Source organism: Psammomys obesus, unplaced genomic scaffold (assembly GCF_907164565.1).
Source record: "Psammomys obesus unplaced genomic scaffold, mPsaObe1.curated_primary_1811, whole genome shotgun sequence".
Taxonomy (NCBI): Eukaryota; Metazoa; Chordata; class Mammalia; order Rodentia; family Muridae; genus Psammomys; species Psammomys obesus.
Genome location: NW_026585895.1, coordinates 19,136,524 through 19,162,234, shown reverse-complemented (window position 1 = coordinate 19,162,234; position 25,711 = coordinate 19,136,524). Strand labels below are relative to the sequence as shown.

The following is a 25,711-nucleotide window of genomic DNA, read 5'->3' as shown; positions in this document are numbered from 1 at the left end:
ATAAATAAATAAATAAGATGAGGAATTGAAATCTAGAAAGGCTTTCTTACTGCTGTAAATTTTTAAACTATATAGTCACTGACAGAAACATATCTGAGTATAAAATGCATACTAAAAGGCTATATTGATTTAGTTTCAAAATCTGTTCGGATAGACACATGATTATGCAAGGAATGAGAAGGAAAGGTAGTATTTAGGGTTTTCACTAACAGGTAATTCACAGCCATGTCTCCAAGCTTTACAGTGGTGCTCAGTAATTCCCATACAACCTTTACTTCCTTGGAAATGAAAGTATACAACAAGATCTCATTAAAGGAAAAATAAGAAACAAAAATGAGAAACTCTTTATTAGGTAGACATCCATGTTGTGTATCAGGTAGCAGACACAACTAGGTCTAAAAAAAATCTAAGCACTCTTATGTCCCCAGTTTTTTCTTGGTGGGTGAATTTGGAATTATTTCCATGTGTAAATTACATTACGTGTGTGTGTGTGTTCATCCTGGTGTGCTTTTGGCGGTTAAAGAAAAAGTGGGAGTCGGTTCTCTCCTTCCAAAGCGTGAGTTCAAATATCTTGAACTCAGGTCTTCAGACTTAGCAGGACATGTCTTTCCTCACTGAGACAATTCTTCTGCCTGATATGTGGAGTAGAAGAATAGCATCCTTCCAATTGACAGCCAATATTTAAAATGCTATTATCCCAGGTCTTACAGTAGATTTTTACTGCCTCTGGAGACTGGTCATATAAAACAGAGTTTAAAAAGAAAAAAAAAAAAGGGGGTATAGGGACTGGAGAAATGCCTCAGCAGTTAAGAGCGTTTAGGTCCAGGAGACTCAACAATTCGGACTTCTACAGGGCCCTGCATGCACGTGGTACACAGACATCCACTCAGGCACACGACATTCATAAACAACATACACATAAGATGAAATAAATATTTTTGAAAAGAAAAAGTGTAAATCACATTAGGTTTCAAATTTGAAGCCTCAGACAAGAAAGAAGAACTTAGAAGAACTGCATTGGAGTGGGACAAATTAATGCCCTTGATATAGGAGTGAGAGCATCCAGAGTCCATGAATGCTACAGAGTAGACAGAATCTGTGTAAAGCAAGTCCAAAGACTTTAAAAAGTCCTATAGAAGATGACGAGGATTCAAACAAACATCCAACTCCTAACATCAGCTATGAGACTAATCACCATGACAGAGTCTAACCTGGTATCTTAGAGCTAATAAATAGTTCATAACAATCACCAGGCACCTTGGCTTACCTTGGATGTGCCTTTAGTAGAAAAATATAAACCAGATCTTCTGAGAAAAAAGTAAGCTTTCTTCCAAGACTTCTTTCCCTGTTCCTTTGCATGTAAGAACCCATGGATTTCAGGGTATGTGCTTGAGCTTAAAAACATCTGGAAGACACATTAGATGCATTCCTGCTGTTATGGAAACACAAAAGATACCGATAGGCTCTTACATATCAGACACAACATGAGAAACCAAGGAGTATCAATGGTGTGTGCACTGCACAGAGACAACAATGTGTGTTTGACCAAATGGTATCAAAAACCTGGCACAAGTTCCCAATTAAGGTTGTTCCGAAAACATACACTCAAAGTAATCAATTAATAGGTGACAACTAAAATCACACCTATTTGAATTTACACTTGAAAACAGACATTATCTAGAATAGGTTTCATCTTTGTATGTAGATTCTCACACAAGTAGTTGGCCTATAAGGGACATAAGTAATTCAGTGTGCTGTAGAACCCCCATCCTGATTTCAGTCATTAGACAGTTGAGGAGTTGAGTCGAGTTCACCTCCCTAGTGAAGATAATGCATGCAGTCTCTCCTTGTGTCCTGTGATTTTAGTGTCAGGTGGGTATAACAGGCTGGGGTTTGAGAGAGAATTTTAACAGCATCTTCTCACCCACATGCTCTTCGGCAGCGTGGTCTTGGCATTGAATCATGGAAAGGTGGAATCTGTTTCCCAACCCCTTGAATCTTCACATGTCTGTCACCCTTGGAATTTGGTTGGGGTAAAACCACCAGTTCTAGATGGAGTCCTAGCTTGATGGTTTCCATGAACTGATTCATGGAAGCCAGTTGTCAGATTTTTTAAAAAAATGTGGTTACCTGGAACCACCATCATTGGCATGAAGTCTAATAAAAGTGGGAAAGGCCTGGAGGACGAGACACTCTATGGAGAGACAGAGTAAAAAGCCAGCTTTGAAAGGGATTATCAGCCTCCAGACACTGAGCCAAACAGCAACAGAAATATAACCCAGGCAGCAAACTCCTCTCCAACTCACACCCCCCTCCCCCAGAAAATCATTGCTAAAATGTGAGCAGATACTTTAAGCCCTTAAGATTTGGAAGAGTTTATTACAAAGCAGTAATTACTTGAGACAGTGGCCATGTGATGATGGGGAAAAGGAAAAAGAAAAGAACAGCCGTATGTAAGTCGCTGGGCTCAGTCCTTATTAAGATAATGAAAATACATTATATCTCCTTTTAAGAGAAAACAGAAATCCCTATGACTACACAAGTGCAAAAATGGAAAAACTTAAAGTAGCAGAAATCATTAACTAAAATGGAGTAAAATATCCTAAGGCCTGTAATACATCCAGGGAAATGCTGAGAAGAGATATTTACATTTTTAAGTAAATCACTAAAAAAATTTTGATGCAATGAGCCATTAATTAATTGATATGCAAAACAGGCAAGTAGGTTTTTAGTTTGAGTGCTTTCCAAGTTATTAAACCAAACCAATTAAATTTTTAAAGAAGAGTCATAGAGGTCACGCTAGAAAGAGAAGAAACCTTTTAAAAAGTAGAAACATTGCCTCAGTGGAGAGGAGAGGTCAGGGCGTGTGCTGGACTATCTGATTCTAAAGCCTGTGATTTTCCTTTTTATTATAATTTATTAAAGCAGGAGAATCATGGGAGAGGACAATTTAGAAAATGAGGTGGAAGAAAAACTCCTTCCCACCACCGTGTCGCACAAATCAGTGAGGCAGCCACAGGCAAAGCTTTGGGAGTTCTAGCCTGCTAGCCCAAGGGGTGCCTCTATGAGACCCTACAGCGTGAAAGCTGCTTGTAGAAAAAAAAAGAATTTTTCTTAATAGTTAGCATATTTATCAAATACTCCAAAGGGTAAAAATAAAGCATACTCTATATAAAAATCCACAGAAAACGAATTTGTGATAAACATCCTTGTGTAACATATACTATGCCTGCAAAGGCAGGCATAGTATACCGAGCCTGAAACTATTGCTAGGATTTGAATTTGTAAACACCCGGCTTTAGCTTAAACAGCACTAACGAACCTGTGAGAAAGGACCGTGGGTGCTAGATCTGTTAATCTAATCGAAAACAAAATTACCCGAACAGTTGACTGACCACAAAGACAATGCCAAACAACAGCCAGGGTGACAGAAATGAGCCCAGTAGATGCTAAGACTGTTTTAGGATTGCACGTGTTTCCCTCATAGCCACTGCTGGCTTACAGAATCGATGCATAGCAAATCCCTTCTCTTCCATTCATTTAAAAACTGCTATGTATTTTCTCTCAAATACTCTTGAAACTCTTTCTTTCAAAAGCCATACTAAGTATTTACCACTGAAGAATATGCAGTTCACTGGGAAGTTGGATTTTTTCCAAAAGATGCACATTTTTAACACAATTCTCACGCAAGTTTTTTAAAAATTGAAAACCTCTTTAAATATTGAAAAATATATACAATCAGGAAGAGCATGTTGTTAATCAATTGAGTAAATTATTTATCCAGATTTTTTTTTCCTTTTTATCTTCAGAAAAAAATGAATCATACAAGCTATAACATTTTAAACTCTGGCAAAATATACTTATGAAGTACATCAAAGCTTTTACTTTCGTATTCTTACATATTTCAATGAAAACATTTTACCTGCAGGATTTGTGTGGGGGATCTGTCACCATTGGTTTCAGCTGCAAACGACACCATGTGCTCTGGAAAGAAATACTGACCAAAGATACAAGTTAAGTTAATCCCAAACCTAGGCCAGGAAAAGTTCCATGATGAACAATGTAGTACCCTAATGTGAAACAGCTTTAAGCCAACATGTCTTAAATCCCTAAAAAAATGATTGGAAAGCATGCCATCCCAAAACCTGAACTACATGGCCTATTAATGAGCTCGGGTGTCAGTGAGTCCAAAGATCAACAGATACCCCAATCATGCTCACAGAGAAATCCTAGCCCTTGAGTTTAAACTGAGTTTGCTCTTATCTCTTCTGTCAGTCCTGCAACCCTCCTAGCAGATAATGCAAGAGTCCTGACCCATTTCACAGAGTCAAGACTCCTAGCATTAGGTGGCAAAGGCTATGTCAAAAGCCATGGCCCAGCACACTCAACAGCCGGAATTCAGCTGGGAAGCTAAGAGGCCGCTCATTTCTGCCTACTGCTTTTCCAAACTTGTTTAATCATAAAATTCACCCTGGAAAGTTGTTTAAAATAGGAATTCCCAAGCCTCATTCTTGACTTTTCTGATTCAGTAGGATTGGACAGGTCTTGAAGTCTGTGTTTTTAATAAGTCCTGGGGATCCCCGAGGTAAATTTCATGATAAGAAAAGTGTAGAAACATATATTCTACTCTATTTCCTCCAGGAGAGGGTTTGTCAACAGCCATCTACTAATGCTGTGGTGGAAAAATTCTGCGTTGTTGGGGGTGACCTGTGTGTTCAAGATGTTTAGCAGCTAGTTTCCCAACTTCACCCCACATCCGCTCCCCCACTCATCCTGTGCTGTGTTCAAAAATGAAAAAGCAGCCTCATAGACTGTCATATCACACCCAAGTCATGAGACATTACTCAGATCTACAGAAATGAATGTCCAGCTTTACTTAGATAAAAATAAATAAAATAAAATTTGTACGCTAAGCCATATTTTAAATATAACTTTTAAATGTATGCCTTAATAGTCTCAACGAGAAAATACTTTTCCTTCACATCTAATTCCATTTCTTTTTTTATTAGTACTCTTGTTTTCTTTGTCAAAGATCAACCCATTATGTTTCTATTAATAAGTTACAATAAAAGAGAACATAAGAGGTCTTCCAGGTTTTGAAAATATTCTATTATGGTGTGTATCATATATTTTTCATAAAGGATCATTTCAATCCAATTATCCAAAACTTAGTATAAAAATACACCACAGCTGCAGAGACAAAAACAATTTAAAATAATGAGCCCAGAGGCAATTCTGACTTCACTGGATCCGCAGACTTCATTAGGAGGATATGCGTTTACTTTCTTTTAAAGAGAGCTGTAATGAAGGCAGTGTTTACTAGGTAATGCTGGTCTTTACCTCATTCCTACTTAGTTCAGAAGCTACTGCACTGAAAATTAAATAATTTAAAGAAAGATACATATTGCTTTTAAATATCTGGCAAAGCTAGAGTGTTCGAAAGAATCACCAATTTGCTTTAGAAAACACCTTATTTTCCTTAATTCTATGAAATGTGCTAAACTGTAATGTTCCGGGAAACACTTAGGGATCTATAACAATTCATTTTCTAAAACAAATCCAGAATCTCTCTGACTTTGTGTCTTAAAAAGCAAGGAAGAGAAGCAATAGTAAGTATCTGCAAACTGGGGTTTCCCAATATTTTGAAATTAAATAACCAAATTCATCTCCACTCATATTTAGTCAATGATGTTAAAACATTCTATCTCTGAATGTAAACTACCATACATAATGTTAGGTCATCGTTGTTAGGATAAGAAATCAGAACACAAATCCAAAGCAACCAGCTCTATTTCATTTAGAGTGGTGCTCTTCTACACATAAAGGCTAACTGACTCATTTAATTCTGTACCTGTTTTAACAGAGAGTCCACTCACCATTGGATTCTTAAAAAATTCATATTTGGCATAATTTTTTCTAAGGTACAGCTTATTTTCTTCTTCCATCCCCCAATGAGAGAGCACTTCAATCACCAGCTCATGGTCTTCTATAGTTCGTTCTGTGAGAATGTTTCCATGAGTGTGTTGACAGACGCATAAATAGTTCAACAGACAAACGTGAAAACACACACAAATACATCAGCATACAAACATATAAGGTAAATTATGTATCATTCACAATGCATTATTAAACAACAAGGTCCCTCTCAATTCTTAAATATCTACACTGGCAAGGTTTCTGTTCAACTCTGAATTAGTACATTGACTGTTATACCAAAGCAGTCAACTAAAAAGAAAATTACATAAAATATCACAAATGCCATTTTTGCTAATTCTTAGGCTCCTTTTATTGTTATGTAAATTACAGTGTAAGTTTGATAACAAATCTGTATTAAGACATGGGAGCTATTCTTCCTTTAACTCATCATGGTGCCAAAATTAAAATATTTGCTCCAGGTTTGAACAATTCACCTCATTAAGAGATGAATAATTTTGACAGGTTCACTATGCATTTAAGACACATAATCTGGGTAGCTGAAAAAAATTAAAGTAGATGCTTTAAAGAGGAAATTTCCACTCAAGTGCATACAGGATTTTTTTTTTCTAACGAATCTCAATTCCTTGTGGCACTTTAGACTTTCAAACCTAATTTAAGAAAAATAGATTCTGTATTAACAATGAAGATAATTAAGTAAGGTAGGAAGGTACTTAGTAGAAAAGATATTAAATGAACCAAGCATTGGCAACATTAAAGAATTCAAACATAACCTACGAAATGTCTATTGTAATGCAAACAGTGATGGTGTTTGTGATTATTTTATTCATAACAGCCCCCAAACCAGGAACTATCCATATGCTCCTTGACATGAGGATGATTTGTATAAGAGCAAACAATAAGTCTATTCTGCAATAATCTCAAATGGAAATCTCTTAAGTGAAAGAAGATGTATATTGCATGATTCCTGTCCCATAGGTTTGGGGTAGGAAAAATTCATCTGTGTGGTTAGGAATAATAAAGATGAAAAGCAAGCGGAGCAGGTGGAAAGCAATGGATGAGAGCACAATTCTGCCTAGCCCCATAGATGTTGGTACTCAAGAACCCCAGTGTCTAAAAATTCACCAAGCTGCCCCCCTATCCCCCCCCATGGGATGTGCTCAGCTTTCATAGTGTATCTCATTCTTCAATCAAAAGTCGGGGCATTTTAATTATGGAATTGTAAGTGCAAAAGAGGAAGCAAAGAATAGCTAACTCCACTGCTTTTTACATGTTCCTGGGACCTTTTTGGAAAAAATAAAAAAAATCAGCATCTCACAAATTCAATATGCAGATGTGATCTGTGCTGTGCTACAGTGAACTCTCGTAAGTAATCACACTTAAACAGAAGCCTATTCTTCTGGACAGAATTCATTACAACGAATGTGGATGCGTTGCAGTAAGTGCTCAGGACAAACGGAATTCTGGTCTGCGCTAGAGCAGACACCTTTGTTTCTGTCTGATTGACTGGTTCCCTTCACTGCTTCCCTTTCCTACCACTCCATCTTTGGCTTTGCTCTTCCCGTTCTCCTCCACATGAAGTCACTCCTTTTGCCACATCTAGCAAGGTCCCTGAAGCGGAATGGCCTAAACTCGCTTTCCCCAGTGCTAACAGATTCTCCACCTCCTTGAATACAATTTGTTGAAAACCAAGGTTCACACCCTAATTTTTCAAAACAGTTAACATGGAATGTCAATTCAATGCCACTCCCTATTATCCCTATTATCTGGTTCTAAGTCCCGAAGAAGAGAAAGTTGAGATTCCAGAAGATATTAGTACCTAAAGGCAAAAACAACACCATGTCCATGGAGTAGGGGATGAATGCTGAATATATACACAGGACAGAAAATAAGCCTTAAAAGAAATGAAGACATGACATACACTAAACCAGTGGTAAACCCTAAAGACTTTGTGCTAAGTGAAATCAGATACACACACACACACACACACACACACACACACACACCACTATATGACCACACTGAAGGTACCAAGAGCATCCCAATGAACACTAGCAGAGATTAGAATGGTAGTTTTCAGGACTGGATGTCAGGAGACATAGAGCATCACAGTTCAACTAATAAAGAGTTTCACTGTGGAAGAGAGAGGGTTCTGCAGAAAAATGCTGGATCGATGGGGCATATGCAGCAATAAGCCCAGTGAGTTACATTGGTTAAGATGATCAATTTTATTTATGCTCTTCTACTATAAGTTAATAGTATGCCTTACTATCCTTACAGTTACCTTTCTTTCAAACCTACAAGTTACTTGCTCTTCTTAACATCTTAATTTTCTGACTGTTAATATTATTTGGTCATATTCTCTCAAACAAATATAAAATCAGAAGTCCCTTCTGCATCCTTTTTCTACCTCTCACTCTATATCCTTTGCTCCTAATATTCCTTCCTGTCCATTATGTTGTCTTCGTGTTCCCCTTCAGAAACAATAAGCCACCATAGACCATTCCCTAGGTCACCGTGCCGATGGACCATCATCTTCTCTCAAAGAACCTCTTTACTAACCCCTAAACTTCCAGCTTCTCTCTGTCCTCTACCTCCAGCCTAGACACACATATCATAGCAGCTGCCCTAAACCATCTGTACCCATGGGAATCCTGCCCAAAATGCACACTAATTTCTGCTTCTGAGATAAAACTTTAAGACTGTCAGTTACACCATATCTATTCATCTTTACCTTCAAATTGTCACCAAAGGCCTGTATGGTTTCTCTCGGACCTAGGAGTTTCAAAATGGACAAAACCAGTTTTAAAACAAACAAACAAACAAAGACTGTCCTTGTGAAGTCTCTAACAGAAAACACAAACAATAAATCAAATTTGAACCCATTTTAAAGATGGCAATAAACTTAACAGGAAAGCATGGAGCGAGGAAGACATAATGCTCTGAGAGGGAAAGAAAAGGTCCATTTTCACCTGGCTTTATAGAGGAGTGTTTGTGAAGAGGGTGATCTTTCAGCAAAGATGCCCAGGAAAAGGCCAGAGTCAAGCACATGCAGCGGAATAAGAAGGAAGCTCCTGAGGTGAGGACGAGGCTGGGGTGTTTGAAGCACCACATGGAGGTTAGCATGAGTAATGCTGAGTGAGTGACAGGACAGCATCAGGAGAAGCAATTCTAGGGTTAGTAGAGATGGTGGGGGTGTGGTGAGTGCTGGATCTCCACCCTCCATGGTAAGGTCTCATAGGAGACAGTATAATGAACAGAGGAATGACATGAAACAACAGCTGGTTTCAATTGCATCACACTGGCTGCTGAGTGTAGCCCTGAGATTTAACAGTCACAAGAACTGAAAACACAGGAGACACCAAGCTCTTCTAAGCTTGTATTACTAAGAAGGAACTGGGAAGAAGACTGGGACATAAGATGTTGAGGCCCAGAGAACTACAGTGAACTACAGTGCCTAGGTGTGTTTTCAGCCATCTCTGAATACTACTGACTTCTCTTTTATCTTTCCCACAAATCTAGCTGGTGCTTCCAAGCTAAAATGAATTCCTGTGCTATCTCTTGAGTGTGTACCTATATTCTTTGCAACTGCCAGTGGAAGAAATTTCAGAGTGACTATAATAATACCTGTTTGCTGGCTTCAGCAACCTGTTTCCCTATACAATTACATTTTCTAACAATAAGATAGGAGCTTATGCTCCATTGTTGGGGTTGATCCAGAGCTCTTATATTCTCAAATGTTGCCTCCCAAGTTCCTTACAAGCAAATTCTCACATATCCATAATGATGTGGTGTAAACCTTGCCTCCCAAATTGTCCCTGATTACAACTGGGCTGGGCAGAAGAGAGGTAGGTAGAGCCAAGGTTTTCAGGCTTTGTAGGGAGAGATACCATGAGGAGAAGAGAGAAGGAGGAAGAATAAAGGGCAGGTGGCCATGGGTTAGCATAAGCGGAAGCACATGGCGAAGAGCAGCTGGCTCTGAAGACTGGCCTGACGAAGCAGGAACTGGCCATGCAGAACATGTGCAAGTGTTTATGGGGATTTTGGATGGGAAATAGACAAGATAGCTTAGCTCAAGATCTGACCAGAGTTTTAAGGGTGATAATCAATCAAACAGGTTTATGTGTCTGTTGTTTATAAAATTGGGTTAAGAAATAACTGCGACTGTATTAATAGCCAGCTTTAATTAATATCAATAGAATAATTAATTCCACAACACTCCACCCTGAATATACAGCAAGAAAGAGAGGGCCAAGCAATAGACAGGCTTTTTTTTTCTTCTTTTATGGTTAAACTTCAAGATAGATTTAATCAATCTTTGGCAGATATAATTGCTTAGGAAGAATCATGGTCCTCTGCTGCCTCATCTAGAGAGCCATCCTTTCCTGAAAAAGAAATTAGAGGTAAGAGTATAATGAAGAAGAAAGAGCCACATCAGACCCCGGATTATGTAGCAACCAATGACCCTAATCTGGAACTCTTCAGAAACAGGAGCACAAAAAGTTGAAATGTGCTGAGTAGGTGGAGCCATAGGCTTGCATATGTATTTTTTTTTTAATTCTCAAGAAGGCATGTATCAAACAGACACAAGAGCTGAAAGCAATGCCAAGCTCATAGCATCTCAGTATGGAGAAAGAGTAGAAGAATGTTAAGTCCCCAGAGAGAAGATGAGAGAGCTAAAAAAAGAGCATAAACTTAAAAGGCCTTATGCTTTTCAAAAAGTGTGAGACAGGCGGGAGTTTCCAGAACATGAAGAAAACAGTGACTGGGAATGAGACAAATACCTTGGTTGAGAATGAAGTGTCCCACAGGGATGCTGCAAACGCAAAAGTAGTCTCGATTGTCGAATAGAAGCATTTCAAACCAAAGGCAACTCACAGGCAGAACGTGAATTATCGACCCCAACAGAACAATCAGGACATCACACAAATGCAATAACGTTAAATTCTCTGCTGTTCTAAAGGCAGGAGAAGCAGAGTCCAAAATTCATTCCAGTTACAGAAAGAGATCACAAAATTCCACGTCTCAATCTGTGAGCAAGTTGCTACTACATTTAATTGTTATAATACCCAAAATAGACAGAATAATGAATAATGTCCCTAAGCATATCAGGGTCTAAGTCATGTTTTTTGTTGTTGTTGTTGTTGTTTTTTTTTTTTTTTTTTTTTTACATGAAAAAGCATTTGCAGATGTCTAATGACAAACATTTGGAGTTTAGCAATAGAGTTAGGTTCTCAATCGTCTGTAAGCATCTTTGAAAACAAACAGAAGGGGGGTGATATAGACAACATAGGGAATTGCAATGCAAAGCAGAGATTAAGTGATGTTAGCACAACATCTACAGCACCCAGCACCTAGAAGGATCAAGGATCAGGTTCCCTTTAGAGCCCTTCCAAGGAACGTGACCCTCCAGAATTGTGGAAATATGCATCTCCATTGTTTGATCCACTGAAGTTTGTGGTACTCTGCTATGGATCCTTATGAAATTATTATAATAATCTAACAAGTTATGTTGCTGTTTCAAAGATAGCCAACCTGCCTAGGCTGACTGAGCCCTCTAGCCTGACGGACACTGATGACTTCTCTCCTGCAGGCCACTGCTTCATGGAAGCCCCTACAAAAGGCTCATGCCTTGGCACCTCAGCAAGACCTAATTCTATAACCAGGAAAAGCATAAATCACTCTCTCATTGACTACAGATTTTATTATCTTCCTATATTACTATCAAATGTATCCAATATATATTTGCTAATCTGTTAAAAATAAGCAATCATGTTCTGAATATAAGAAGAATAAAAATAACAATTGGATTTCAAATTATTCAATCTTAACCTTCTATGAAAGTCATTTACATCATTTGAGTTTGGGATGCTTTCAAATTTAAATACAAAAAAATATAGTCAGAAAAAAAAATCAAGCCTTACTTAATTTTATTCATTGTGGCTACAATGAATAAGAAGCTAAAAAGAAAATAGTGAGGTATGGTAGTCATTGAGTAGAATGTAGTCTAACATTTTGTTGCCAATACACACAGAGAGAGAGAGAGAGAGAATATAAATCTGCAAAGAAAAGATAAGTAGTGAAATACTTCAGAACATTTCAGAAATCTACAGTATTGAATGTTTGAATATGGTTTCCAAACTATAAAGTTGCAAAGATATGTGCACAATATTTAGAATAAAAATGTCATCAAAGGACTATTAAAATCTAGACTGTATTTAAGAAAGCAAAATATATTTGCTCTACTCATTTTAAGTAAAGATCTGGCTCCAGCCTATGGATAATTCAGATAATATAGACAAAACCAGTAAAAATCTATGGGCTGAATGTGCCTATGTTTTTTTTTCCCCATGTGCAAGTCTGACAATGAAAATAAAGTTTTTTAGCATGAAATTTGGCTTTTAAAAATTGTATTACATTAGATCATTCTTTATGCATTCATAAATCATCTCAATTTAGAGGCACTGTTGAATGCCATCCCTCAGTCAATTTCATCCTGCTGAGGACTACAGCTACTGAGATCTAAATAACCCCATCAGGGAACACTGATGATCAGCTGATCACGGCTTACAGTATTTGTTTTCTTTTTAGTGATATAGGCATGAACAGGCGTAACAGTCAGCAGAAAGATGCAAGACGCTGAGGCAGATTCTTCTGAGAGGAAGCAATCTATAGAGGGAATGAAAAGCTGCAGAAAGCCAGTGTGAAAGCCTAGGCATTGCCAAAAACCATGTTACCAAGACCTAACAAAGCAGAGAAAAACAGCACCTAATACATTCTTCCATGACTGTCCTACTCTAACTATACTCTAAAACCAAGCAAATTTTACTCCACTCAGTAGTCTAAGTAGCCCGTATTTTTAAAATTAAAAATAAACATTAATAAAAAAACAAAACATGGCTCTTTGGTACTGTGTGCAAAACTCACAACGAACTCAACCCTTGAGTTGCCAAACAAAACCAGCCATAAGCACTGTTCATATAAACCCATCTCTGTTATTTTAAAATCATTTTTTAACTGTATAAAATCAACCTAAATACTCTGTTAAACTGTTGCTGAGAGTTTACTCATGCAGCCTTGCTTTGCATTACGAAGTGATCCCCACTGATTCACAAGTTGAATGCTTGATCTTCCAGCTGGTGGTGTTTTTCAGGGAGATTTTGGAAGTAAGTGTTAGCAAGAGGGAGAGGGACACAGCTGGAGGAAAACGGTTACTGGAAACGAGTGGGGTCATCTTGCCTCTGGTCCCTCTGTGTCTCTCTTCCTTCTCCACATGCTCTTGCCACCATGAAGGTCTGCTCATCCCAGCACAGAAACATGGGAGGAAATGACCATGAATGGAACCCTCCAGAGCTGTAAACCAAAATAGTAACCTCCTGCTTGAGGTAGTTCTGTTGGACATTTGGTCAGAGTCACACAAAAGCAATCAACACAAACACATTTCTAAAAATCATTTCACTCCCAAAGGCCATATTGCCAGCCTTAGAAGCCTAACCAATAATTGGTTAAGCCCATTAAAAAAAAAAAAAGCAAACAAACTAAAAAACTTTCTGAAGTTATTTTTTAGACATCAGAAAGTGAATTGTAACCATCAACCAGCACTCATAGGTAAGTAAAAAATAGCAGCAATGTCTCCTTAAATTACTTCAAAACACCCAGTAAGAAGCTGAAAAAGTAAACTTTGAAGGGTTTTAAATGTTTACAACAAAAATGAGACGTTCATACTATTGTGAAATTTATTTTTGTTTCTAACATATCGGCAGAGTCTTTCAGTTAGAAAAAAAAAAGTTACCAAATCATTCTGTTTTCTGTTTAATTTTCAAGAACTTTTTCTTTAAGAGAAAAAGAAGAAAAGAAAAGTTTCTTCTGAAACTGTTGATTTATGTTCAAAGTCTTTTAAGAAACTTCAATCCGCCAAGAATGGAAGTGGTCACCTGTGACCTTCTGCCTGGATTTGTTCCCTGAATCCACTAAAAGTGCCGCGTTGGGCTCAAATAGAAGCCAAGCCCCTGCTCTTCCCATCGCTTGATAAGAGAGAAACAAAGTGGCTTTTACCTCTAATGCACCCAGGAAACAGCCCTTCCTACACCATTGTTACAGGAAACGCCAGGCAACAAATGCCCCTTGTATTTTCCCAGAGCTGGGTTGAAACCACCTATATTTTGTCAATCTTATTTCCAGATCAAAATGAACAGCCTCTGACCAAGCAAAACAAAACCTGAGTCTGAGAAGCAAAGAATAAACCAGGGCTCAATTTCTAAAGGACCCCTTCACCTGAGAATGCTACTTAACACCACCAAGAACCCCCAGAAAATCCCCAATCAGGCTACCTCCCCAAGGACAATCAGAGAAAAATTATGGCACTTTGCCTTGAAGGTTTACATTCATGTTTCAGCAAGTGAATGTTTAAATTCATGTTTCAGCAAATCAAAATAATCTACGCATTAACTGAGACCCACAATGACAACTCATACTCATAGAAAGACTCATTTTTCTATAAAGGCTCGCAACTATGCAATCTCCAGCAGACCGCGAAAGCATGTGGCGCGCTTACAAACAGCCTCCCGAATCTGCAAGTCACCAGGTGCACCCTTGAGAGACAGTGTAAATATCCATCTGGGCCTGTGAATTCTCTGGTGTGTTTTCCATGCCTCATTCTTTACTGGACTCTGTGAGACGCACTTTGAATTACCGGGTGTAAATAGCACACTATTCAGTGCAACTGAATCCAAAACAGATTTATTTGTCTTTGACCCTGGGTTATGAAGACGTAGGCATAGTCAGATTCCCTCCTCTCACAGAAGCACTATCTAATTTTAACAAGATCATTGTTAACACGGTTGTTAAAAAGAAATATTACAGCAGCTTAGAAGGTGGGCATTGGTTCCTGCTTGAGGCTCCAGGAAGATGGTATAGGATATTGGTCACCATAATCAATCTCTAAATCTTCCAACCAGGGATAAGGAGAAACTAGTTCCCCCACCAGCTTTTCCTCCAGGTTTATATGAGGGTATATGTAAACATGTTTCATAAAATTTAGGAAGTATTGCATATTGTGCCTTGTGTATGTTTTCTTCATTTTATTGAAGCATCACTATAATCTTGTATTTGCCAATATCAGCCAATTTTAGGATTTGTCTTTTAGTTATGTGTCACACATACATGAGAAAGAGACAGTCAGTGAGAGAGAAGGAGAGAGAGAGAGAGACAGAACAGAGAATATTGATTCCTGAAGACTCCAGAAGAGGGTCTCTCCATGCCTCAGGCTGGCCATGGAAAAGGCAGTTGTGACAACCTTCCCCATCTCAGACACAAAGGACGACCATGCCACATGTGCCTGAGTGCGTGGTGGCAACTCCTTTCCTCCAAGCTACTCTCCCTCCTAGAGTGTGGCACTAGAACAGCTGTCACTCAGCCTGGCCAGCTGCTGAAGAGAATGTTCAAGCGTACCTTGTTGACATGAATGTCTTTAAAGAAAACAAGGAAGGAATTAAATAACAGCCCTGGGGTGGCCAAGCAGTGACCAGCTAAAGTAGGTACCTGAGAACTCTAGTAGCACAAACAAGCGAAGAAAGAGGCAACTAGCACACACCACACAGTTTGTCGGGGATTCTGCACGTCGAGGAATGAGGGATGCTTCTTGCCAGTAAAATAGCTTCTGGTTCACGGACGGTATATACCACCAAGACACCACATCTGAGAGCACAGAAGATGAAGGTGCATGATGCGACGGATGGGACACATCCTGTGGGCTTCCCTGAGTTTCTGGGTGATGACAAGGGTAGTTACAACTCCGGAAACTGCTAAGTTATAAACAGCGCAGGTACTGCAACAGCGTGTAAGCTCTGGACAACAGGAAAACGGCTGGGCCTCCTTTGTTTGAAACAAAAGGGGAAGAAAAAACGTGCAGCCAGGACTTGGGAGCAGGTAGTCACAAGCTGCCCACACCACACAGGTCCTCCCGGCTTTGAGAGATGGTGTGAACATGGCTGTACATGTAAAAACGGTTTCATTAAAAGCCTCTGGTCATTCGTTCTGCTTATTAGAGCCACTCCACAGTAGTATCCACAATGGAAATCTCAGCCCGCTGTAGCAATGATACTAAAACACAATTAATCCTTTTTCTCCTGCAGAGTGTGTAGGTATGCGCTTGAGGTATTGTGTTAATTGCCACTGCCTTGTACCACGGCTTCAATTAGGAATCCAAATGGGACCAAGACAAACATGGATCCCATTAAGTTCCAGAGGAGCTGAAACTGAAGCCGCACCCAACACACACACACACACACACACACACACACACACACACTCCAGCTCCACTGATTGTGACAGCCTGCCAAGGGCTCCATCTGGGGAACTATAGTGACACCCAGTGGCTGTCAAGGAAAGTACAGAACTGGGACCGGTCCGGTGTGTTCCTACAGTGGCTGTTTTAAACTTAGCGTCTGTAAACCTGCATTATCAGAATCATGCCATACTCTATTCCACCACTGGACAATTCCAAGGCTTAAAACTGAATGAGAACATGTGCTTTGTCTCAATCATTTAGACAATGAAAATTCTCGCACAGGGTTTTGAGCCCACCGGCCCTAGGGTAGAAGAAGCTGACCCAGCAACAAGCTGGTGTGTATGTGCATGTGTGTGTGTGTGTGTTGTGTGGCTCTTCTGTCCCCAGAATAAGCTTCTGTTCCTCCTGAGTGTAGCTCTTCTCCCTGCTTGTGATGGGTCTCTGTGTAGCTGTTTCCTGCCAAGCGTAGGATCCTGAGAGAACCCAGTCTCAGCCCAGCCAGTCAGCAGCTGAAGAGATGGAGAGATGGAGACTCACTCCCTGCCCCTGAACAGTGTCCCCACACACTGTTAAATGATAGAGCAAGGGGTGGGGAATCCAATGGTAGACCGCCCAAAGTCCAGAAGTCCAGACAAAAACCTAAACCCCTTCAGACTCAGCCGTCCCCAGCTCTGTCTTCCAAAGCTTTCACTGACAGAAGAAGAACCCACCTATGACCTGCCACCGACATTGGTTTGAAAGTTTCAAGACACAAAACTACCTATGAATAACTGCTGGAGTGTTCAGGAGATGCCACCAGGAGCAAGGGAGAGTTCCTGACTTACAAGTGAAGGAAAAGGCCTAAAGAACCCACAACCCACATTTCAGTGGACTAACATAAAGTAGTTTACTCAACTGAATACAAATAACAACTAAGCTAAAACAGCATAGTAACTCAAGCATGGAGGAAGACACCTGTAAACCAGGCATGGGAGCGCTGAGGTTGGATGATGGCAGACTGGGGGCTAGCCTAGATTAAAGAGTGAAAATGATGGTGTGGGGAGAGGAAATATCTAGAGTCTTAAAATGCTAGTAGAAGTCATCTCAATGTTGTGAAATTCTTCATATTTAATTCAGAATCTCTTCATTTCTCAATTATGTATATAGGAAGTTGATTATTCTTGTGTGTAGAAATACTTTTCAGGACGGGGAGGGCCTGTTCTTGACAGGAGACTTGCCCAGTGGACACCAGGCAATTTTTTCAATAGAACCACAGATTTGTTTGTTTGTTTGTTTGTTTGTTTGTATAATGGCAGGTGCTACATCCTTCCTTTCACAGCCTATTTGGGGAATAAACACACAGTTTGGACCAGCCACCATTAGATGCATGGACTATGGATAAGGGTCTCCAAGGCAAACATGACCGAGATACTCCTGCCTTTTTCGATGCTGAGGAAGACCACAGACCACTCGAGTGCTCCGCTGAGTACTTCAGCCTCTTCATCTGTTGCTAAATCACTTGGTGCTTGGATAAAATCGGTGTTTAGGGCAGCTTTGTTTAGATATGTCACTTGGGTTCAAAGCCAAAAGGAAATCAACTCAATGAAGGTCCAAAAGGAAACTTCTTTCTCATAGTCTTTGGCCTGCTGTATCCAGGAGGTGATAGTATCTTGAAAACACATGGCGTCATGAAGAAGCACATTCATAAGAATGCCTAAAAGTTTAAATTTAGTGTTGTGCTTACCCTTATTTCAAAAGTTCCACTTTAAGTTAGTTCATTTCATGCCTTAGTGTAAATACTCAGTGGGTTTTCTGTGCATATGGCCCTTTTATTTACAGAATAGATTTTATTTTTGGATTTTGAAACTGTTTGTCAGACATGAGTTTTATCGACTATTATACAAAATGTTTCCAAAGTTTCCTAAGATGAAAGACAAAAAAAGATAAGAGTATAAAACACAACACTTATTATTATGTTAATTAAGAGCAGACCAGATAATGAAATTGTCTGGAATATAGTAAGTATCTACTAAAAGTTAACAGACTTCCTGGGAATTAATTATCAAGAGCAGAAGTTAAACTTGTCATAAGAGGCAAAGGACAAAGCCAATGATTAGGGGAGGCAGGAGATGCCACTGGCCAGGCTAGCCCACCTTCAGATTTCATGTATCCTCTGAAGGTGTTTCATGTTCCATACTGAGTTCTCACAAGCAGAAAACCGTGACACAACAAAGCAGTTGTCTGTCCTCAGGGAGTATTCGAGACACTCTCCTGCTTTCTTTGAACTTTGGACACACCCCACAACTACCTTCACCTAAAGAAAATCTACCAACAGTTTCTACTAGGTAAACTGAAGCAAAACCACTTTTCAGAAGGGGGGTGCTGTTGTTTATCTGTTTGCCTGACTAACTACCTGCCTGCCTGTGCCAGTGTGTTGTATAGCAATTTCTTCCAAATCAAAATATCCCCTCCTGCAGAGAGGCTGTAGAGACTCAGGAAGTAAGCAACTGACAAGTCTGAGGAAGTTCCTGAAACCTCCAAGGGTTAAACCCTACCCCTACCCTACCCTGCCCCAAGGTCCAAGACAATTGAGAGGAGACTCAGTAGCTAGGGTGACAGGAACATACTGACCAGGCTCTCTCATCTGTCAAGTTACCTGCAAGTCACAGAATGCCATGCTTAGCAGCGTGTTGGTCATGCATCTGTCACGACTTATTCACACTTCTTCTGCTGTAAGTAACCCCTGACCCATACTGCAGTAAGGAATCACAACTCATTGTCCCTCCCAGTGAAACTTTGTCTATGGCCAGTCCCCTTTCTGGAATGAGGAGACGTTTGTGCTTGTCTCTCCAGGAAAAGCCACATAACAGTGTATGTGTACAAGCAAATTCCATATATACGGAGGACAGGATCTGCCTCTCTCTCTCTCTCTCACTCTTATTGGTACCGAAAGCTGCCAGAATAAACTAGACCTGTAGGCCAGCAAGTTTCAAGGATTTTCTGTCTTCACAAAGCCAAAAATGGGGTTACAAATGCAAGCAACCACATCTAGATTTCTAAGTGAGTGTTTGGATTAAACTCAGATACTCATGTTTACACCCCAAGCACTTCATTAACTGAGCCATCTTCCCAACCCCAGGATCTTTTTTTTTTTTCTTCAAGATAAGGTTTCTCTGCATATCCTTGGCTATCCTGGACTCACTTTGTAGACAAGGCTAGCCTTGAATGCACAGAGATATGCCTGCCTCTGCTTACCCAAGTGCTGGGATTACAGGCGTGTGCCACCGCACCCAGCTCCAGATTTTTTTTTAAAGCAAGTCTACCAAAGAATTTTGTTGTCATCATTATTTTTTTTCAGTTCCATCTCATGAGGGAACAGCAAAGCTCACTTCAGAACTGGACCTGATTTTGGATCACTGCGTTGATAAACTCGCGAACAAATGAAACAAAAGTAAAATTATATACGTTGGTAGCTATGTCAGAAAGTGACTCATAATCAGTTCCTCTACAGAGTTCTAAATAAACCATTGGAAGTAATTTGGTTGTTAATGTAAGCTATGAGAAATCATTTTGATGATTGCGTAGTAACAGTTATATAATAAAAAGAGAAACAATTTATGGTACGTTAAACACCTGCCCTCAAAAACAATCACTTTGCGGGTATGATTAAATAAGGAATCTGCAATAATTCCACTGTTGTAGATGATGTAGGAAGCCCTAAACAGTGCTGGGATGAAACAGGGGACTCAACACAGACAGAAGAGGACTAGGGTTTCTGACCAATGAGGCTGATCAGAATGATGTATCTTCAAGCCAAGAAATGCTGGTAGCCCACAAGGAGCTGGAAGAAAGAAAAAAGAAAATAGGAGAATATTCCATCCTCAAGCCTCCAAAGGAAGCACCCAAGCCTCAATCTCAACCAAAAGTATTGATTTCACATTCCCAGAAGTATGAAACAGTAAACTGCATTGTTTTGAGCAACCAGCTTCGTGGCAGCTTTTTTTATAGCAACCACATGAAACTAACACAAAGTTGAATGAATGAAATAGCTTGTCAAAGCTCCTTCCTTTCTCGTCTACCTAAAGACAAAAGCATGCTTTGCCTACCTTAGTACCTACAACAAGAAGATAGCAGAGAATAAAATTGTTGCCGAAGCCTGTTCTCAGTCTAGAGGCCAATAAATTGTTTATATTTAATTTAAAGAACACTTGGAAACTCTACACAATTCACAATCCAGAGATGCACCCCATTTAACATTTCTGAAAAATATTACTATTTTTAAGTCTTGGGAAAATCTTGAAGGAGTTACTTATTTTTCAGGAAAATTTTGGAGCAAACACTCCCAACCAAGTCACAAGCAGACCAAACAAAATCTATTTCTGTAATGTCTCAAAAGGTTTTCCTGTTATTATGAGACTTACCTATGAAATTTAACTCTGTGTTTTGATTCCAAAATGGATGTAGCTCCATGATTTAAATAGGGGTGACAAATTACATCCTATTTTGCGCCCTTTTTGTGCATAACTAATGGCCCCGAATAAAGAAAAGAAACGGACTCCTCAATCTGATTTGTCTGTTTTGTGCACTGGAAGAAAGATTTGCCATCTGATGGGTGTGTATTCAAAAGGGAAACTCTTAGACAGTAAGCCCATGTCCTTACCTACACCTGTGTGAGACAGATACTCAAAAAGGGTCCAGCTGTTGTCATCCACATAGTGGTTCTTCAGGATCAACAGCTGGCACACATCTCGGGCTGTGATGTCACTGGGCACTTCTAACGCCCTGCTGGTCTCGTCCTCACTGTAGACTTTAATCACCTGTGTTTGTAAGAAAGGGGAGAAAGACTCAGATATCCATGTTTATTATCTTGGTTACTTTTTTTGTGACAAAACACCTCACAAAAGCAACGTAAAGAACGGTGGGTTAATTTTTTTTTTTTTTTTTTTTTTTTTTTGGTTCATAGCTCCAAGGGATTTGTACCATCGTGACGGGATGTCATGGCAACAGGAGCTTGAAGTGGCTGGTCACACTGCATCCACAAGCAGAGAAAGATGGATGCTCACACCCAGATCACATCCTTTTACGTACTGAATCCAGGGCCCAGGCCATGTAATGGCGTCACTCACATTTACATGGCTCTAACCATGCCAGTTATCACAACCGTAATAATTCTTCAGAAATACCAAAACTTTTGTTTCCATGGTGATTCTAAATATCTGAGGTATTCACCATGAAGCTATGAGGGAGGCATAACTAGTAAAATGGTTACCACAGAAGCAAACTAATGTGTCAGTCACAGCCCAGCTACTCACACCTTGCTTACTGCAAGAGTGTTGAGATCACTAGTTCATCCACACCCCAAGTGACACCATCCCACAGTCCGGGTGATGGACTTTACAGCTGAAGACTTTCTCCTCCCAGGCATCTGCTAACTTGTATATTTTAACTACACCTCCCCAATGTCCCTCCTCCCCACCTCTTGTGGCCTGTGGCAACTGTTTTGTCCTGTATGTATACCTATAGATTTGACAGTCTTTCTTTGATGCTTCCACACATAAATAAGATTATGGAATATTCTCCTTCTGTGGCTGCTATTTCACTTAACAAAATGTCCTCCAGGTTTAGACATGAGGCAAGAAGGACTTTTTTTTTTCTTCTTATGATAGTTTGCAACAGTTACCCTGCCTCACTCTTCAAATGCTGAGATTACAGACAAGAGTTACTACAGTCAACCGAGGATGTCCTTCTTTTAGAGAGTTAATAACATTCCATTATAATCACTTACACACACAAACACCACAGCTTCTCCATACATCCCGTCCATCAGTGAGACACGGGCGGCCTCCATACAGTGGCATTACTCATAACTTTACCATGTGCATGAAATTGCAAATCTCTATAAGAGGTAGTGATTTCCGTTTTCTCGAGTATCTGTCCGCTGGGTCACATGGACGTTCTGTGTTTCATTTCTTTAGAAACATCCGTGTCAGTTTTCATAACGCTTACTAATATGACCTTCATCTGCATCAGAACGGAAGGGAGCCTTTCTCCCTTCATCTGCATTCTTTTCAGCATGGCGTCTTCTGGTCTCTGGGAGATGGCCCCTCATAGTGTTTTTGATTTATACTTCTCAGTCAGCAGTACTTTCTCCCATGCCCACCAGCTGACCATGTGTCTTTAGAGAAATGTATGCTAGGTGCAGCATATTTTGTACTCTGATTGCTTACTGCTGTTGAGTTGGAAGAAATATAAAATAGCCTGGAGGTGATTACGCAGGCCTTTAATCCCAGCACTCAGGAGGCAGAGGCAGGTGGATCTCTGAGTTTGAGACCAGCCTGGTCTACAGAGTCAGTTCCAGGACAGTAAGGGCTACATGGAGAAACCATATCTTGAGCCACCACCACCACCAACAACAGAAAGATGTAAGGCTTTCAAATATTTTCCATTCTATAGGCAGATATTTTATTAAACTATTCCATTCAAACATTATTCTTATAAGTCATCAAATTTGTTGATTGAGCATAAATTCCCTGTACAGATCCTTGTGCATTTTATCTTATACGCTTTCAGAGTGCTGTGGGACCACACCTTCCTTAGGTAGCAAAGTTATTTTATTCAAAACTTCTATGTTTTCTGCATCATCTACTACTCTTGATTACTACTCTTTCATTTCTTCAAAATTCTGGTCTATTAAAAACTATCATCTTCTTATCAATATTCTACATTTTTCTTTCCATATATAATTTGTAAATAATGCAAGGAATTTGGATGCTCTGCATCAAAATATGATCATGAAGCCCAGAATACAATCAGACCATTTGGGAAAATACTCCCATTTCAGGTATGAAAATGGTTAAGGGCTGGCTAGATATTTGCATGTCCTTCAGCCCTTCTTTTCTCTCTTGCCATTGGTGTAGCCATGGAATTGAGTTTTAATGAGCAGAACACAAGTCTGTAAACTAGTGAGCCTCCAGATCTGTCCCATAAAATTCAGCCACATGCCCCGACTGTCTTTCACCACCCTCCCACGGAATGAAAACAACTACACAGGCCTTGAGAACAGAGTCCTTGTCCCTAAATGACCTCAAGGACAATCCCCCACTGGGAACATCTATGTGAACAAGAAGCAAATTTATGCTCTGTTAACCCCCTGTGAATTCGAAGTGAAGTACTAGAGCACCGACGCCCAGCTTAAATAAAGCAGAATTAGAAGTTGCTACGAAGCAGCCACTCAGCATTCGCCAAGCTGTGCTCTTCACTAGAATTTCTGGTGTCCATTACTGTCTCTAATAAGCTAATAATAAGCTACGTACGCACGTGGCGATGGAAGAATAGTGTAGACTACCATACATGTGCATACCAAAGCGAGAAGCAAGAAAATGCAGTACACAAAGCATGCCAGTCACAGGTACATCCGCAAGCACACATGGCCAGCAATTCAAACAAAGGCAGGAGAGAGTAATGTGCCAATTCTGTCTTATCCGTTTTTTTTCAAAGTACCCTTTATTATATCACAATGAGATAATTTCTCTCTTCCAACGGAAAGGTGACATGAAGTGAAAAAACTATTCTGTGTATTAATGGGAGGGTATTTATTGAAAGTATTAAAAGGTCTATTCCTTTGACCCAGCAATTTCACTTCAAAGCTAGAATTCTCAATTATCTTTTTTTCTAACTTTAGAAAACGGCTTTTAGGAGTTGACGTGGCCAGAAAAGCACTCTTCATAATTCTAATGGCACAAGTGTTTGGCAATAAAAGAAAACAATAGCTTTCCACAGAATAAACTCTTTTGTGGGCCCTGAAAACATTACCCAAAGAAAATACATAAGAATATTTAGATACAGGCATGGTAGCACAGGGCTATAATCCCAGCACTTGAGAAACAGAGACAAGATGATCCAGTATCCAAGGCCAGCCTTGGATACAAAGTATGTGTGAGGCCAGCCTTGGCTGAGGTAGGAGGGAGAGAGACAGACAGACAGACAGAGCATTTAGAACACTTGTAGGACCCAATGCAGGCCTCCTTGGCCTCGGCTTCCAGTCTCCTACTTCTCTTCTTCTGGCTATGCCATTACTCTTTGAAGCACTCCCTCTCCCTCCAACGTCAGCACCTGCCTTTTCAATATGATAGCTCCCCCTCGAGATCAGAGATGTCGTGCTGGGGCTCTGTTACTGGCTTTGGTGAAACCCTAGAAACTAGCAAGCCAGGCGTCTTGAAATCATTCATGACAAAAGTAGTTATTCAGAGGCCAGTGTCAGAGGAGCCAGCAAAACTCATACAGGTTAACAGTTCAACAGTCACTGTATGGGACCTCTTTCCTTCAGAGCTGTGGATGGAGGGTATATAGACAAAGCTGCTCCTAATCATGAAGGCATTGGCCTTGGGTCCATCCAACCTGCATAGAAGAAGGCACATGACAATAGGCTGAATGTTTGTGCCCAACACAATTCATACCCTGAAACCCTAATCCCAAAGTAATGGGATAACCTGTGCTGTGGCCTTTGGAGAAGTGACCAGGCTAGGGTTGTGGCTCTCCTAGATACAATTAAGGTCTTATGGTAAATGTTCTATTTTCTCACTATTTACACTTGTACCGCAGCAACCTAGCCTAGTTCTTCCATGCTTAATCAGGCGAGCCCTGTTGAGCAGAGCGCAGTCTGCACCCACTGCAGAGCCTATCAGCATTTTGCACACTGTAAATAGTCAGCACTTCTTCCTGACTTTCCATCTGAAACCATTTTCCACCATGATAGAAAACAGAGTTACTCAGAAATACCCCTCTACCTCCTAATGACTTGTGTGTTTTCTTACAGCAAAGTCTCACCACCTGTGTCAGAGAAGCCTGCTTCTTATTTTTCATGTCCACCTTTTATTTCAAAGAAGCTACAAAAAAAAAATAATGCAGAAGTTAGAGGCACTCAGGAGCCACGCTAGATTGTAAATGTGGGCAAGGAGAATGCAGAGCAAAGGAGGCTGGGAAGGAAAAGTTTAGCCACCCACCCAGGAAACGCCACTGCTTCATGCAACCTCTGCTCTTCACAAATTTTGAAGATTACTAGGAACTGAAGCATGTAAACTAAGAGCCTCGATATTTAATTATATGTACACTTATGTCTATCTCTAGCATATAAGTACCAGAAAATTAAATTTCAGAAGCAAAGTAAACAGAAACTTTCATTGAACAAGGCCATAAAGCCAGTTGAAATTTATGGAATAAGTGTTACTGATCTTAAAAATAATATGTACCAAGAAGAAACAATACTTTGATTTGAACTCCATTTCAAAGACTGATTTTCTAAAAACATTATTTAACGCTGACATTTTTCTAATATACATGCCTGTGTGTATGTATTTATGTGCATATGTGTGTGATGTGTGGAAACATGTATGTGTGTGGTATGTTTGTATGTGGGTATACATCTGAGTGTAGTGTATGTGCATGGGTGTGTGCAGTGGGTAGATGTGTGTGTGTGTGTGTGTGTGTGTGTGTGTGTGTGTGTGTGTGTGT

The 25,711-nt window shown here is 39.9% G+C and overlaps 1 protein-coding gene across 2 annotated transcripts in view; it reads right to left on the bottom strand.

The window, feature by feature from the left end:
- Positions 1–25,711, bottom strand: part of Grb14 (growth factor receptor bound protein 14) — a 114,051-nt gene that overhangs the window by 20,726 nt on the left and 67,614 nt on the right. For both annotated transcript variants that reach the window (XM_055599895.1, XM_055599896.1), the window contains 4 exons: positions 20,862–21,018; positions 5,877–5,998; positions 3,923–3,997; positions 1,268–1,405 (listed from right to left, as the gene is read on the bottom strand). In XM_055599895.1, coding sequence (XP_055455870.1) covers positions 1,268–1,405; positions 3,923–3,997; positions 5,877–5,998; positions 20,862–21,018 — 492 coding nt within the window. The remainder of the gene's footprint in view (positions 1–1,267; positions 1,406–3,922; positions 3,998–5,876; positions 5,999–20,861; positions 21,019–25,711) is intronic.